Source organism: Hemitrygon akajei, chromosome 2, assembly GCF_048418815.1.
Source record: "Hemitrygon akajei chromosome 2, sHemAka1.3, whole genome shotgun sequence".
Lineage (NCBI taxonomy): Eukaryota > Metazoa > Chordata > Chondrichthyes > Myliobatiformes > Dasyatidae > Hemitrygon > Hemitrygon akajei.
Genome location: NC_133125.1, coordinates 108,180,971 through 108,198,261, shown reverse-complemented (window position 1 = coordinate 108,198,261; position 17,291 = coordinate 108,180,971). Strand labels below are relative to the sequence as shown.

At 40.4% G+C, this 17,291-nt stretch overlaps 1 protein-coding gene across 4 annotated transcripts in view; it reads left to right on the top strand.

Moving 5' to 3' along the window:
• Window positions 1-17,291, top strand: part of mrasa (muscle RAS oncogene homolog a) — a 77,060-nt gene that overhangs the window by 11,110 nt on the left and 48,659 nt on the right. For all 4 annotated transcript variants that reach the window (XM_073027083.1, XM_073027067.1, XM_073027074.1 and 1 more), the window contains one exon: window positions 10,601-10,806. In XM_073027083.1, the coding sequence (XP_072883184.1) occupies window positions 10,614-10,806 (193 nt within the window). In that variant the 5' untranslated portion in view covers window positions 10,601-10,613. The remainder of the gene's footprint in view (window positions 1-10,600; window positions 10,807-17,291) is intronic.

Sequence of the window (17,291 nt, the reverse complement as noted above, 5' to 3'; positions counted from 1 at the left end):
CTTTGGAGGTAGTCACAACCAGGACAGTTTGAAGCACCACTATTACTTGCTACTTATAAGCCTGCACCTGAATGTTGTCTAGGTCCTGCTGGATGCAGGGAGGAGCTGCTTTAATTGCTGTGGATCAATCAAGTTAAATGTTAGACATTCATTAGCAAACTCCTTCACTTCTGACCCTATGATGGGAGGAAGGTCACTGCTGAAGCAGTGGAAGATGTCTGGCTCCAGGACACTGAGAAACTCCTGCAGTGATCAACCAAAGGTAACCAAAACTATCTTGCTTTGTGTAGGCCTGACTCTGGCCACTCGAGGCTCACTGCTCTGTGTAGGTCTGACTTCAGCTGTTGGCGGCTGTAGAGGCCAAGTCATTGGATATATTTGAAGTGGAGCTTGATGGATTCTTAATTAGTCAGGGCATCAAAGGGTATTGGGAGAAAGTAGGAGAATGAGGTTGAGAGAGATAATAAATCAGACATGATTGAATTGCAGAGTAGACTCTGGGCCGAATGGCCTAATTCTGCTCCTATGTCTTATGGTCTCGGTTGTTATTTGTGTGTTTGAGTAAAGGCTTTCTGATACACAGGAAAGCAGAGTATTTCTGAGGTTCTGGCATAGAGGAGATTAGGTCCTTAACTTCCCCATTTTGCCTTAATTAGGATGTATTAATGTTGAACAAGTGATTTCGAGGAACTTCTCCACACCCTGAATAGATTAATAATATGCATGTTCTATAAATAGCTAAAGTGCCGATCTAAGTTCAGACCTTTCAGTATCTCAATTTCATCAGAGATAGATATTCCTGGCTATATTCATGTAGATAGGTTTGATTGTGTAACACATGACAAGTGCTGTATCCAAAGAACCACTCTAGATGATAGGTCAATTGCAGCATATGCATTTTCAAATAGTGTGCATTTTCAAAGAAGGGACCAGTGTTGTTAAGGTTATGTTATTGCAGTGAAGTTGCTGAGGTTCTTCGTGTTCCTTTGAGAGGTATCACGTTGAGTGAAGAGTTAACTACATTTTGTTTTTTAAAAAAAAGCATGATGGAGCAATTACTCACTGATCTAATCTAGAATTGTGTAAGAAAGCAGCTGCCTAACTTTAGTTTAAGATCGTACTTGAAGTGAGATCTGTCCACTATCGATGTGCTATTTCCATCCGTGTACAGCATCAGCAAAATCAATTTGTATTTCTGATGCTTGACACAAGGTGCTGCTCCTTCCAATACCAAACTAAATATATAATTATGTTAGATGCAAACCAAGAGTCTTATCTGTTTTCCATTCACTCTGGTTGTGAATCCATGGTGACCAAATAAATTGTTACCATAGAATAGGATGAAGATTGTGTGAAGAATAGAGTTGTTGATTTTTTTTGTTTCTCGTTCTAAGTAAATTTATTATCAATGTGCATGTATGTCACCATATACAATACAAGAAAATATTTATTTTGTGGGCATTTACAGTAAAGCAAATAATACCATAGAATCAATGATAAACTACACATGAAGACTGACAAACAGCCAATGTGCAAAATAAGACAAATCATGCAAATAATAATAATAATAAATGAATATGATAATAATTGAGAATAAGATTGAGAATGAGTTCCATAGCAGGCAATGATGCATCCAGACAGGAATATGTTCTAGTTATTTCAGCAGTAGCATGCTTGTTTTTAAATATTTCTGAAATATTCTGAGTGCATCTGAGCAATGGGGGGGGGGGGGGGAATGGAAGCAGCAAGATTAAGAAAAGTTTGCATGCAAAGTTTAAATATCTGAAGGCTATAAGTTATTATTCTAGACCGTATAACTCCGTTCTTTCCATTCTGCATAATGGATGTAATTCCCAGATTCTTTTGTGCTGTAACTTGCAGAGTTTCAGTATATTCGGCAAAATGGTTCAAAAAGCGTAACCTCTCCTTTATATAGGAAGGAGAGGTCAAATAAGGTGGGTATAGTAACTTATAAAATACACCAAGAAATGAAGAGGAAAAAATAACAGTTTGCCAATTTAAAAAATATATATATATACAAATCAGGTTGAAAGGGAGCAGGGAAAATTTACAAGGATGTTGCCAGGACTGGAGCACCTGAGATATAAGGAAAAATTGAATAGGTGAGAACTTTATTCCTTGGAACATGGAAGATTGGCAGGAGATTTGACAGGGATATACAAAATTATAAGTGGTATAGATAGGGTAAATGCAAGCAGGCTTTTTCCACTAAGGCTGGGTAGGTTAAGGGTGAAAGGTGAGAAGTTTAAGGGGAGCATGAGGGGAAACTCCTACACAAAGAGGGTCGTAAGAGTATGGAGTGAGCTGCTGGCATAAGTGGTGTCTGTGAGCTTGACTTCAACGTCTAAGAGAAATTTAGGTAGATACATGGATGGGAGGGGTATGGGGGGGCTCTGTTCTGAGTGCAGGTCATTGGAGGTAGGCAGTTAAAATGGTTTGGCATGGACTAGAAGGGTTGAAGGGCCTGTTTCTGTGATGTACTTTTCTGTGACTCTAATAGTAATCAACAAATTGAAAATTATGAGGAGGAGCTGGGGAGAAACCGGACTTGTGGGATGGCCAACCCTTATGGAGCCATGTTAAAGTATCAATCTGCACCATCTGGAGGGATGGGAGGTGTGGGCTATGCAGAATAGGGACTGTAGTTTTTCCCTGTTACCACAGATATTTAATCACCTTTAGCATTTTTATACAGCATTTACATGCGTCTGTTACTTCAGCAATATATGGGACACATGATCATTTTGTTTCCTCCTGAAAATCAATTTTCTTACTGTGTTGAAGCCTTAGGTGAACTTTTGCTCCATTCTACATGGCTTGTAGTTTATCCTGCTATATAATTGATAGAGAATGCTGATTTCAGCTTTGTAAGCAACATTCCCACATGTTGGCATCTCTGGGGATCTATTTTGGGCCCAACATATTGATACAATTAGAAGAAGGCATGGCAGGAACGATATTTCATTAGGAGCTTGAGGAGATCTGGTATGTCAACAAGGAGTCTAGCAAATTTCCAGGGAGGCAGGGTGGCGATACATATCTACCAAAGGAGGTGTAAGGTGCTCCTTCCCTCCACTAGTCTGCAGGTCACCCTTGGGCAAGGTGTAGCTCCTGCTTAGCCCCCCTGAATGAGGTCACATGACACCATGGGAGCAGGTGTTGGATGGTCATATGAGCAACTGGTGCCTATCACAAAGATGGTATGGAAGGAGCACTGCACAGGATTGGGAAAAGCTGCAGAAAGTTGTAAACTCAGCCAGCTCCATCACAGACACTAACCTCCCCAAGCATCAAGGACATCTTCAAAAGGCAGTGCCTCAAAAAGGCAGCATCCATCATTAAGATCCTTCACCACCCAGGACGTGCTCTCTCCCATTGCTACCATCAAGGAGGAGGTACAGGAGGCTGAAGACACGCACTCAGAATTTTAGGAACAAGTTCAAAGTGCATTTATTATCAAAGTATAGATACATTATACCACCTTGAGATTCATCTCCTCACAGGCAGCCACGAAACAAATAAATCCAAAAGCAAACCCCATATATATGGGGGGAAAAAGACTATCTAACACTCAAGGTGCAATGAAAAATAAATCATGGTAACAGTAACTGTAAGCAAATGGCTTTTCTGAACTGAAACCCGCAAAGGGGGCGAGACCCATAGTTCAGTTCCTCCCCTCTGCCATTAGATTTCTGAATGATCCAAGAACATTTTTCACACTTATTTATGTTTTAGATTTCTTTTTGTAACTTGTAAGTAATATTTTATGCATTACACCATGCAGTACTGTTGCCACAAATTTCATGACAATGTCAGTGCTAATAAACTTGATTTTGATCCTGATAATGTTTCTTTGACACTGTTAAATGAAATACTGTCCATAGAAGTTGGACTGATTGGCTTTTTATTTTACTGCTCAGCCCACGAATGTGATATTGTCATTTCTGAATCACTTCAGTATCCTTCTTTGTCTTGTATATGCTCATTTTTGATAAATGTTGATATGTAAAGGAGGGTTTGTCTGGGTATTTAAGAGTGCTGAAGAATTCTGAAGTTTGCTTGGAGCCATAAGACATGGTAGAATTGGGCCATTCAGCCCATCAAGATTTGACCCCTTTACAAATCAAGAATCTTATCAACCTCTGCTTTAAACACACACAATGACTTGACCTCCATAGCCGTCCATGGCAATGAATCCCACAGATTCACCTCCCTCTGGAAAGATATTTCTCCTCATCTCTGTTCTAAAGGGGCATATCCTTTTACTGAGGCTGTGCTCTTTGATACGAGACTCCCCCACCACAGGAAACATCCTTTCCATCTCTACTCTATCTGGACCTTTCAATATTCAATAGGTTTCGATGAGATCGTGCCCCCACCTCTTCTCATTCTTTTAAGCTCCAGCAGATACAGACCCAGAGCCATCAAATGCTCCTCGAACATTAACCCTTTCATTCCCAGGATCATTCTCGTGAACCTAAGTTTTTCATGTCTAAACATCTCAAACATTTTCCATTACCTGTTGATTTCAGGAGTGCAGTTTATGTCTTTTATTACTAATCAACATGTTTATTGTCATGTGCAGAACTGTGATGAGGCACAGTTGCAATGAAAGTGTTACGTGGGTGACTAATTATAGAATTGTAGTCGCGAGTGTTGTGACTGTGATCAAAGTCTGGAGAAACATTAAAGCAGATCTTTATTCAGCGTAACAAGCAGGCATCATTCTGGAGATACTCTCGGTAGAGGCTCCCAACCCCAAAGGTACAATCGCAATTTTTATACCCTTAAGGTCAATGAATACTCCCCAACAATGAGGGTAAACCTTATGATGCCTCCACCTACCACCTCCCAGACTGTCACTAGTTCCAACCTTCCGTCCTCTACCTGTGAATCACACCTCACCTGGATCCACCTATTGCTTGCCAGCTTTTACCCTACCCTTTCCTGTCAGCTCTCTGTATTGGCTATCTCTCCTTGACTCTTTCAGTCAAAGTTGACTCATGTACACATACACGCAGGTGCAATGAAAACCTTACAGCAGCATCACAGGCACATAGCATCATATAAACAACATTCAGAAGAAAAACATAGTGTACATAAATTTTACAAGAAAGAGCACAATTACATTTGAACAAATTGTTCATTTCAATGCAAGTTGGTCATAGTGTTCCTAAACTGTAGTAATTAGGGTTTTGCCATTTGGTAGAAGAACCAAATAAAAAATCTTGACTTAACCAGTTCCTTTCACAGATGTTGCCTGACCCAATGATTTCATCCAGCAGTTTATTTTTCACTTTATTAGATTCCTGTTGAGGTTGCTAGGGTAACCCTGTTTTTTGGGGGGTTTGTTGCAGCTACCCATAAGTGTAACTTTGCCATCCCACACCCCCTCCGACATCTTAACACCAATCCAATGAAACCTTCTGACTTAGCACAACGCAGCCTTCCGGACTGAACCTTAAATTCAACAGTGTCTCAAACAACCAGTCGTGTCAGCTGACTGCTTGTATTTCTCCTTCCCACACTCAGTTCTACCTGCCATCCCTCTAACTCTCTTTCTGCTGTTCCCAGTTTCATTTATCACTGCCTGGATTAAAGAGTGCGTCGTATGAGGATAGGCTGAGTGACCGAGGGCTTTTCTCTTTAGAGTGGAGGAGGATGAGACTGCAAGTTGATTGAGATGTTTGCGATCGTAAGAGGCGCAGATCAAGTGGACAGCCAGAGACATTTTATTTTGTCCTCAGAGCGTAGATGGCTATCACAACGGGATGGTTTAATTTTAAGATGATTGGAGGAAAGTATACAGGGTATGTCAGAGGTAGTTATTGTATGCACAGATAGTGGTAAATGCATGGAATGTCCTGTCAGGGGTGGTGGTAGAGGCAAATATGTTAGAGACATTTAAGAAACCCTTAGATCGGCACATGGATGTTAGAAAAATGGAGAGATCTATGGGAGGGACGGGCTAGATTGATCTTAGAGTAAGCTAAAAGATCAGAGCAACGGTGCGGACTGAAGGGCTCTGCTGTGCTGTAATATTCTGTGTTCTAGTTAGTTAAGGGGAATGACTTTCAGTCTTCCACTTTGTTCAGGTCTCAGAGTAATAGTTCCCTAATTTAACCGCTACATACACAGAGGTTTTAGTTAGCATCTAGTCCTCACTACACAACTCTCAATTACTGCATCAGTGATTTCAACAGCAAAATGGGGGTGAGATTCAACAATGGAAGACACGTTTCCCATTTTGTTTGGGAGAACAGAGTGTGTGGAGCCACAAACAGGTAGAAAACTCAACCTTCACAACAAAGGAATGGTTTAGAAGTCCCCAGGAATCCCCCTTCATTACTGAAATTGTGAAGTAAAATCGTGAGACAATTACCCACAGTTTAAACTAATTTAATGCGAGCACACATTAATCAGACATAATTTTATTTGCCTGTTTAGATTTATTTTCAGGAATTGATTCTAATTGGGATCTATACACAAATGCAAGGATTAATAGAATGTGGGTGAGATGGAGTTCACCTCTCCCTTCCATAAAGATCGGGAGCAATCTTGGTGATGGTCTCTATTTTCTGCCCAAACCTTATCCATTTGCCTCGAGATTCTTGTTTGGATTTTTAGCTTTAAATCCATATTAAGCAGCTGGCCTTCTGGGTTAGAACATTACAAAAACCTGTAGCTATCAGGAGAAATAATCTTGTGATTTAAATAAAAACACTTTTAAAATATTTTTTTATTGAATTTTCAAATGGTTACAGAAGGAAAAAAAAATTATCAACCCTTCCCCCCCACCCTCCCCTTAACCCCTGCCCCCTAACATATCCCTGTAGAAAGAGGAAAAAAAAGAAAGAAAGAATGCCTGGATATCAGTAGATCCCCACATGCTCCACGGCGTTCATAATAGCTTTAGTGTATTTATTTATTTATTTCCCCAAATAACCAATAATTTTATCTTTGGAGCACCTATATATTTAATCCTATCTTTTGTAAATAAGGGTGCCAAATTTTCAGAAATATTTTGTATTTATCTCTTAAATTGTAAGTAATTTTTTCAAATGGAATGCAGCTAAAAGTTATATCTATTTTCATTTTCTTAATGTATGTTAAAATTCTTTTTCTTTTCACCGGTCCATTAAGCCCATTAACATTAAAACTTTAAAAAATTCAGTAAATTAGTCATTATTTTTAACAGGGTTACTCCAGTCTATAGTAATACCTAACTTTTCTACTTTCGTAGTGCCTTGGGGAATCTTTTTAAAATTCTCCATGTTGCTATGTGTCTCCCCCCCCCCCCCCCAATTGTCCAGGCAAAGAAAGAAAGATTAAAGAAAAATAGATTATAAAGAAAACACAACATTACCCCCCTCCGTTGTACGGGTCATGGCAATCGCCGTGATTACACACGTGAATCCCGTAGCAATCGATCCGAAGTTCCCCCAGCTCCCCCATAACATAAAAAAGTATATATGAGAAGAAAAAATAATATCACTACTCTCAATTAATATTTCTCAAATTTTTACCTTTCTCCCCCTGTATCATATAATTAAGAATATATTTAAATATTCATCTGTCCTGAAACATCCATCAACTCCATTCACTGTCCCTGTCTTCATCTTTAATCCGTTTCACTTTTAAATCTTTGGCTGTGGTTAGCGAATATTTGGGAGTTCTTGTGCAAATTCTTCCACATCCCAATAATCAGTAAAAGATCTTTTTCCGTCATCCAAAAAAATTATCAGGGTTGCAGGGTGGCGCAATATAAATTTATAACCCTTTTCCCATAAAACTTTTTTTGCTGGGTTAAATTCCTTCTTTCTCTTCAAAAGGTCATAACTTATATCAGGATAGAAAAGAACTGTTTTCCCTTCTATCATCAATGGCCCGTTTCTCTTTCTGGCACATTGGGCAGCCGCCTTCAGGATCTTTTCTTTATCTTGATATCATAAGCATTTTATCAAGATTGATTGTGGGTTTTGATCAACTTGCGGTCTTGATCTTGAGGTTCTGTGAGCCCTTTCAATTTCAATTAACTGGGTTCCTTCTTCCATTTCTAAAATTTCCAGAATCCATTTTTGAAAAATTTTTTATTGGATCCTCTCCCTCTATACCTTCTTTAAGTCCAACAATCTTAATATTATTTCGTCTGCTAAAATTTTCAAGTACATCCACTTTTTCCAACAACCATTTTCTTTCTGATGTCCAGGCAGAAATATTATCTTCCATTTTATTCACTCTATCAATGGTGTCTCCCATTGTTTCTTCCAAGTTTTTAATTTTCTTGTCCATTTTGTCCTGTCTTTTCATCATTTTATCAAACATAATCTTCATATTTTAATATCTTTTTATTACTTTAAATGCTTTTAATCATGCATTATTTGCACCAAAGATTTTTTTATGTCTCCAATATCACCTCCAACCTCTTCCTGTTGCTCTTCTTTGTTTGTCTCTTCATCTTCATCTGATTTATCCAGAGAATCTGATTCCACCTCATATTCACTTTCACTTTCAGTTCCGCTATAGTTGGGATTTGTAGTTTGGGTTGCTCGTGTTTGCGCATGCCCCTTCCTTCATGCATGTGCAATTCCTGTTGCTTTTTTTTTTGGAAATGGTTGATGTTGCCGCAGTTTCCTGTTCTGTATCGCCGGAGGTAAAATGCACTTGAGCCCGAGGCTCTTTCATGGTGGCCGGCCATGATTCTTTTCCAACTTGTGTTGTCTTCAAAGTAGTAGTTTTCTTCTGCTTCTGTTTAGGAGACATGTCTTAATCCTGAGTAGTTTATAAGTAATTTTAAAAAAGTATTTACTAACTTTTCTTCACTTAAACATTATTTTACTGGTTTTTTACGGGAGAGCTGGATTTCCACGTCTCGATCCTACGTCATCACGTGACGTCCCCCCAAAAACGCTTTTTTTTTTGGCTGTGGCCTCAATGGCAAGTTCAGTATTTATTGCCCAATTCTTATTATTCTCATTAAGTTCACAGTGAGCTGCCTTCCTGAACCTGCTGTTGTTCTTCATGAATATACGTTACGTTTGGGGAAGAAGTTCTCAGAAGTAGACTTGCTTATGAAGGAGGGAAGGGTTAGATTGATCTTAGAGGAGCTTAAAAGGATGGCATATCACTGTGGGCCGAAGGGCCTGTACTGTGCTGTCCTTTTCTATGTTCTTTGTATGCTGCCTCAATACAAACCTGTATCATCCTCCTTCAGCCAGAGATGTGGCTGGAATAATATAAAATAGGTGTTCTGGAGCTATTGAAATTGCATCTCCTCACAATCGATGCTTGCAGACCACAAGGATGCTTGCTTAACCACTACATGTTCTACTCTACATCTACGACTGTGTGGCTAGGCATAGCTCAAACACCATCTATAAATTGTGCCAATGACGTTAGTGTTGCTGGCAGAATTTCAGATAGTGACGAGGAAACATACAGGAGCAAGATAGATGAGCTAGTTGAGTGGTGTTGCAGCAACAGCTTTGCACTCAGCGCCAGAATGACCAATGGATTAGTTGTGGACTCCAGGAAGGGGAAGTCGAGGGAACACATACCAGTTCTCATCAATGGTTCAGAAGTGGAAAGGGTAGACATTTTCAAGTTCCTGGGTGTTGACGTCTCTCAGGATCTATCCTGAGCCCAACATGTTGATGAAATTACAAAGCGGGAACAACAGCGGCTATGTTTCATTAGGAGTTTGAGGAGACTTTGTATGTCACTAAAGACGCACACAGATTTCTTCAGCTGTACCACGGAGAGCATTCTAACTGGTTGCATCATTGATGGTGGAAGGAGGGGCTCTGCACAGCATCAAAATAAGCTGCAGAAAGTTGTCAACTCGGTCATCTCCATCATGGAGCATTGAGGAGGACTTCAAAAGGAGACATCCATCATTAAGGACACCCTTCATCCAGGACATGTCCTCTTCTCATTCCAAGGAGCCTGAAGACACACATTCAACATTCCTGAAGCAGCATCTTCCCCCTTGGCTATCAGATTTCTGAATGAACATTGAACCCACCATCTCTTCTTCAGTATATTTTCCCTCTGTTTTTCCACAACTTAATTTATTATATATATATATGTGTTATCATTTTTATTACAATGTATTGCAGTGTACTTCTGCCAGGTAACAACAAATTTCACAACATGCGTCTGATTCTGATAATGAGTTGTGGAGCTAGAGGACGTGATCAACAGAATCATTAATGACGATGTGAAAGATAAGTAGAAAAGCTCATAGAGAAAATGTGTGAAAATAGCAAACAGTGGTGAGAAGTTAAGGACGTGCCCAAAGCAGAGTTTGTGATGATGCTGAAAAGGATGTGGTGTGAATGGGTACTGGAGAAATGTACAGAGATGAGCAGAATGTGGCTTTGGATTGAATTGAAAAGACCAAGCTGATGATTGAAAGTTTGTTATGGTCAGCAAGCAGCACTTAATGATGGGGGGAAACTGTTGTAACTTTCTGGTTTTCTGAATATCTGGACCATTCAGATCAATAAAAACCTTTACTTGAGTACCTTACATGATGGACATAAATTTAATATTGTTTTGTCCTTTTTTTTAAAAACAGGTTAAATTATAACATGGCAGCAAGTGCAGTTCCAAGTGACAATCTCCCCACATACAAACTTGTGGTAGTCGGAGATGGCGGTGTTGGAAAAAGTGCCCTCACCATCCAGTTCTTCCAAAAGATTTTTGTGCCGGATTATGACCCAACCATTGAAGATTCTTACTTAAAACATACAGAAATCGATGGGCAATGGGCAATTCTTGATGGTAAGTTGGTAGAATGCTAGTGATACTTCTGTTAGCACTTTGTAATCTTTCTCTAATGTGTCAAAGCTACAGGAAGAGCATTAATGTATGTTATAGCTTCATATAGGGTAAAAGTTTTTTTTGAAACCAAGAGAGAATGCTTTTAAACACATAGCAGATAGCTAAAGATAGCCTGCTACATCTGTTTTCCTATTCTATACAGAACAGAGTGTAGAAGCAGAGGCCAGTTGACTCATGTCCTTCAGCCAAAAATGTGCTAAGCATTTACGTCTGTTAATACCACTTCCCACCCCCAGCTTTGTAGGTCAAGGCTCCTCAGGGTTTAAAATAAACAGATTTTGATGTGATGAGGGTTGTATAATGAGCAATACCATGTCAAGTGGAAATTCATCTACTATGCCCCTCATCCCATCCTCTCATACACTTACAGTAGGTGCTGTGCTGGGCATCTATTTCATCTGCCAAGTTTTCCTAAACTTGTCTTTTTTTTTTAAACATTTGGCTTTGTAAACAGTTCCTATTGAATGTTGTCATGTCAAGAGTCACATTTTAATTGCAAGTTCTAGCCTCTGGATGTCTGTGAAGTCAAACAGTCGAGTTTATTGTCATATGCACAAGAGCATGTATGTAAAGGTGCAATGGAAAAGATACTTGCAGCAGCATCTCAAGTACATATCATCAGATGAGTAGCCTTCAATGGAAAAACAGAATAGTAACATTATATACATTTGAGTTTCTAAAAATTTCTCTGCCACTATTTTCTCTTTACTGCTTAAGCTCAATGATATGGGCAACTTAATAATGGTTTAAAAAGCAGAAAAAACACTATCGCCAACTAGGACATTACTTTCAGTCATAGAACACTACAGCACAGAAGTGGACCCTATGGTCCATCTAGTCAGTGCCAGCTGAATCTTCTGGCTAGCTCCATCTACCAGCCCCTGGATCATAGTCTTCTCATCCATGTATCTAACCCAACCATTTTTAAAATGCTACAACTGAACTGACATCTACCACTTCCACTGGCACCTCATTCTACACTAGCACAATCCCTTTGAATGAATAAGTTCCCCCTCAGCTTCCCCTTAAATATTTCACCTTTCACCCAAAACCTATGACCTCTAGTTCTAGTCTCGCCCAACCTGAGGTGAGAAGTGCCTAATCTGGGTGAAAAGTTTCCAGCAGTGTACCCTGTCTACACCCCTATATATCTAAATCATGTTCCCTCTTAACCTCCTGTACTACAGGGAGAACAGACCTAGCTTCTCCAGTCTCTCCTCATAATTGAACTTCTCCATTCCCGGCACCTGGTGAATCTCCTCTGCACCCTCTGCAGTGCTAACATGGGCCCAGCGTATTGATGGCAATATGCCAACAGCTGTATTTCATTGGGAGTTTGAGGAGATTTCGTATGCCACCAAAAAGTTCCAGAAAATTTCTACACACATGCAGTGGAGAGCATTCTGACAGGTTGCATCACCTCCTGGGATGGAGGCCGTAATGCACAGGATTGAAAGAGGCTGCAGAGAGCTGTAGACTCAGCCAGTTCCATCACAACCACAGCTCTCCCCACTGTTAAGGGCACCCTCAAAAATCCATTGCCTCAAGAAGGCTACAGCCATTATAAAGGACTCTCAACATCTGAAACATCCTTGATTATTTTGACTGCTTTCCAAGGCAGTGGGAGGTATAGTCAGTGTCTACAGAGGGAGGTTGGTTTGCATGCTGAACTAGGATGAGTTCACAACTCTCTGCAATTTCTTGAGAGCTTAGATAGGGTGGTTCACTGGGGACGTGTCGAAGTTCCTTAGACCTCTGAGGAAGTAAAGGCATTGGTGTGATTGTTTTTTTTGGGCGGGGTGGGGAGGTCATAGGTGGACTGAACATTCTGGTGTTATTTATACCCAGGAACTCGTTCATCTCTGCCTTTGATACTGACAGGTGTGTAAATTCCACCACACTTCCTGAAGTGAATTATTTTGCTGACACTAAAGGAAGGAACGTCAGCCAAGATGAATGATCTCAGCTCAAAATATCAACTGTCTGTTACTTTCCTTGCCCACCGAGTTCCTCCAGCATCCTGTGTGTTGTTTGAGATTGCAGTGTCTACAACCTTTTAAGTCTCCCTAAGAAAACAACTTTGATCACGTGCTTTCTCTGCACAGAATCCAGCAAGAAGGCAACTCACCACCACCACCACCATCACTTCTGTGTTGTTGGCAGTTGTGATCTGATGCTAAATGCTGGTCTTGCTTTAAAGTATTTTTATCCTATAAACTAGGGTTTTCCAACCTTTTTTATGCCATGCACCAAAGGGTCCATGGACTGCACGTTGGGAACCCCTGATATAAACAGTGGAGCCACTTCAAATAATGTATCAAAGCCACTGTAGTGCTTTTGGTTGGAAAAATAAAAGAAGCATATCTAATAGAATGAAAAATTAACCTGAACAGGATAACGGCAATCAAAGGCTGCTGCTTGCAAGGAATCTGCAGGAATAGTTTGTATCCTGGTAACCAGCCATGCATCTTCTTTGTGTAAGGAATACAAGTAACATGAGTACATCACTTAGTGTCACAAGCTTGCTTCACCATTCCAAACAAACTTTTTCAGCTTCTCTCTATATCCCCCGAACCACATGCTAGGCAAGGTATTAATGCTTAAAAGCAAAAAAGAAACTTTCTTCTTGACCAAGTAACAACTTGAAAATTTTGCAAACCCTGGTTTAAATCTGCAATGCAAAGATGTAGAGATTTTTTTTGGTTCCCAAAATCTATAGATGTGGGCAAAGGACAGATTGATAAGTGATGGAATACGCTTTGTCTATTCCAGAAAGGAAACAGTTGCCTGACTGTAGGTCAAGAGCAGTGGAGCCGGACTAATTCGATAGCTCTGCTTAGGAGCAGACTCAACATGATGTCTTGTTTTTACATGAGGGCGATGCTCACTATCTTAACACTGAGATATTTAACTTTTCTGAACAATGGATGAGGTTTTTAATGCAAATTTTTAGACTTGTACTTTATTTTTAATACTGAGCTAAGGTTGGCGTGTTAAGTAATTGTCAAATGTTGCGTTGTTGCTCTAGCTACTTTCTCACCTACACTCATCAGTCTTGCATTACGGTTACCACGGCAACGGTAGTTTTTTTTTAATGCAGTATTTTTCACAGTCTTTGAAAAGCCCTGATTTGGGCAACGTCAAATCAGTGACAAATTTGACAGAAATAATTTTACTTTACAATGTGCAGGCTTCATTAGGATGGTCTTCAGGGATTTGATAAAATGGTGTGCTATATCCTAATGTTTCACCCACCATCCCCCTAAGTATTTGAATCTAGCCAAGGATGAGGAGAAAATAGGAGGCAGGAATTCTTGTGATTTCATCCTGTTCCTGGCTGAATTTATAAGATTGTCCATTTAACACAATTGGCAACCACTCTGAGGTCATGTTGGGAAGCACATTCTTTTTATCCCAGTCTGTGTTTGAAGTGATTGTTGTTACAATGGAAAATTCAGGTAAAAGTGTAAAAGAGGATGAGCCCCTCATTTTGGGTGCCTGTTTTCCTGGATGAGAGCAGAAATGCTGTTGCCTCACTAACAGAGTAGCCTCACTGTTTTGAAATGAGTACTGTTCATCATCTACAGCAGGAGTTCCCAGCCTCTTTTTATGCCATGTACCCCTACCGTTCACTGAGGGGTCCATGGACCCCAACTGAGAACCCCTGATCTAAAGCTTGACTTTCCACTTCAAGGTTGAACCTGTTCTGTGATCAGAGATGCTCTTCTGCACACCACCGTTGTGACGTCCAGATATCTGAGTTACTGTCAGCTTGACTCAGTCTGGTTATTCTCCTCTGACCTCTCTCATTAACAAGGTATTCCCCCCCCCCACCCCCCCAGAACAGTCACTCACTGGATGTTTTTTCTTTTGTGTTTTTTTTTGCACCATTCTCTGTAAACCTTTTTCTGCTGTGTGTGAAAATCTCAGGAGATCGGCAGTTTCTGAGAGATTCAAACTACCCTGACAGGTACCAACAATCATTCCATGGTCAAACTCAACTTAGATCACATTTCTCCCCCATTCTGATGTTTGGCCTGAACAACAACTGAACCTCTTGACTATGTCTGCATGCTTTGTGCATTGAAGACCTGGATAAGCTTAAAGAAGCCGACATACTGGGGGAACCCACACTCAAGATGGCTGTGACTGAGGATGGAAAAGCCTGAATGGCCACATTATGACTACGTAAGACACACAAAGTCCAGCTGTAGATCAGGGTCCATGGAGCCCTCGGTTAATGGTAGGGGTCTATGGCATAAGAAAGTTTGGGAACTCCTGATGAACAGTATCTATCCACTTTGCAAGATGTAGCGGTATCAAATGTAGTCAAACATTAGACGTCTCCTTGCCAATGCTCACTGAGATGGTGACAAAAGCAATGTACTGCCTGACCATCAACAAAAGGCTCTTTTCATACTAATGGAGTTCTACTACATAATTTTTCCCTGTATATAATGTGTGTGTGGGGGTGTGTGTGTGTGTGTGTGTATCTATATATATTTAATTTATTTTGTTTGGAAGGAATATTATTTTAAAAAATACTTTTTGCAATGAAATGAAAGCAAACATGATTGCAGGCATAATAACTTGGGCAACAGAGGCATATCAACTAATCATTAATTAAGAAGTTCAGTATTTGGAGAAATAGGAAAACAAAAACTCAATTGCAACCAGATCTGGTCACGACCTACCAGATTTTCTCAGACTAAATACAAAAAAAATGTATCAAAGTATCTGGGGCTGAGTGATTATTGCGCAAAGTGGATTCAAGTGGAAAAACCCGTTTTTATGCAGTGTGATGACTCAAGTCGAGGATGATATTCTCTGACATAGTTGTTTATCATTGTCTTAATGGAGTATGTCGGTGCATGACTTTTTGTAACGTGGAGTAGCTGATGCATAGGCAGCAACTCCACGGCCTTTGACAGATCAGGGTCAGAGTCGGGATCCAGTGGCATGGAATGCAAGATGACTGGGGACTGCTGCAGCCTTCCTCCGCCTTCAATGGGATTGTGATATGTCATCATCTTCCACCAGCTCCACTGCTGAGGTCTTGGTTAGATCACTATTTTTCTGGAACCTTCGTCTTGACCTCAACGCCATGGGTGAAGTGTTTTCATGTGCCATAATGAAACAGAGTAAATGTCTTTAAACAGAATTACCAGAAGAGCTCATTTCTGATGGTAACCCACACTTGAGTTATAGTCATACAGCATAGGGGCAGGTCCCTTTAGCCAACCAAGAACGGTAGCGTAGTGATTAGCACAATGCTCTACAGTACCAGTGACCCTGGTTCAGTTCCTGCTGCTGTCTGTAGTGCATTTGTATGTTCTCCCCGTGACTGCTTGTGTTTCCTCCAGGTGCTCCAGTTTACTCTCTCAGTCTGCAGACGTACCGGTTGATAGATACAGTGTGAATTGCCCCGTGATTAGCTAGGGTTAAATCAGGGATTGCTGGGTGGTATCGTGCAAAGGCTTGGAAGGGCCTTTTCCACACTGTATCTCAAATAAATTTTAAAAATGCACACTGAACATCAAGAACCCATTCTGCACTAATTCTGTGCCAACCCTGTTTTATTCTGCCCTAATTTTCCTCAGGCTCTCTCAGATTCTACCACTCAACCCACTCACTAAGGGCACTTTATAGTGGTTTATTAGGCACGCCAACCTGCACATTTTTGCGATGTTGGAGGAGACCTGGGGTAAAAAAATAATCACATGCATTCACAAGTAAAACATTCAAACTCGTATAGACCAGAGATAGGCTTGCACTTACATCACTGGTGTGTCAGACAACAGCTCTGCTTCTTGTGCCTCGGTGGCCTACACTGCAAACTTCCTGAAATGGAAAAGTAACTGTCTTGCCAAGTGGGGCTCTGTTATCGGTTTACTAAATTAGTTGTCATGTGAGCACATTACGTTTCTGTCCAATATTAACCAACTTGTATAATAATTAAAAAGGTGAGAAACACAAAATGCTGGTAGAACTCGGCAAGTCAGGCAGCATGTATGGAGGGGAATGAACAGTTCGGCCCAATCCCTTCACAGGACTGGGCCACTTCTGATGAAGGATCTTGGCCCAAAAGGTCAACTGTTTATTCCCTTGCATGGGTGCTGCTTAACTGACTGAGCTCCTCCAACATTTTGTGTGTGGTGCTAAAGTTTCTCAGCATCTGCAGAATCTCTTGTGTTCAGAATAAAAGGTAGCAGACTTGTTGAATTGCAGATATGTGTCTTAAGAAAGTGTTCACCTGACACAATTGCAAACAATAATTGTTAAGTTTTATTTGACTGTAAGAGTTTTGATGCTTGGGACGAATACTAAGATTTGTTTTCAACAGGTGACACGTAATCTGATACATCACTGGAGTTAATAGCTGTACATTTGGCTATCAAAGTCGTTCTTTCCAAGATCACAGATCT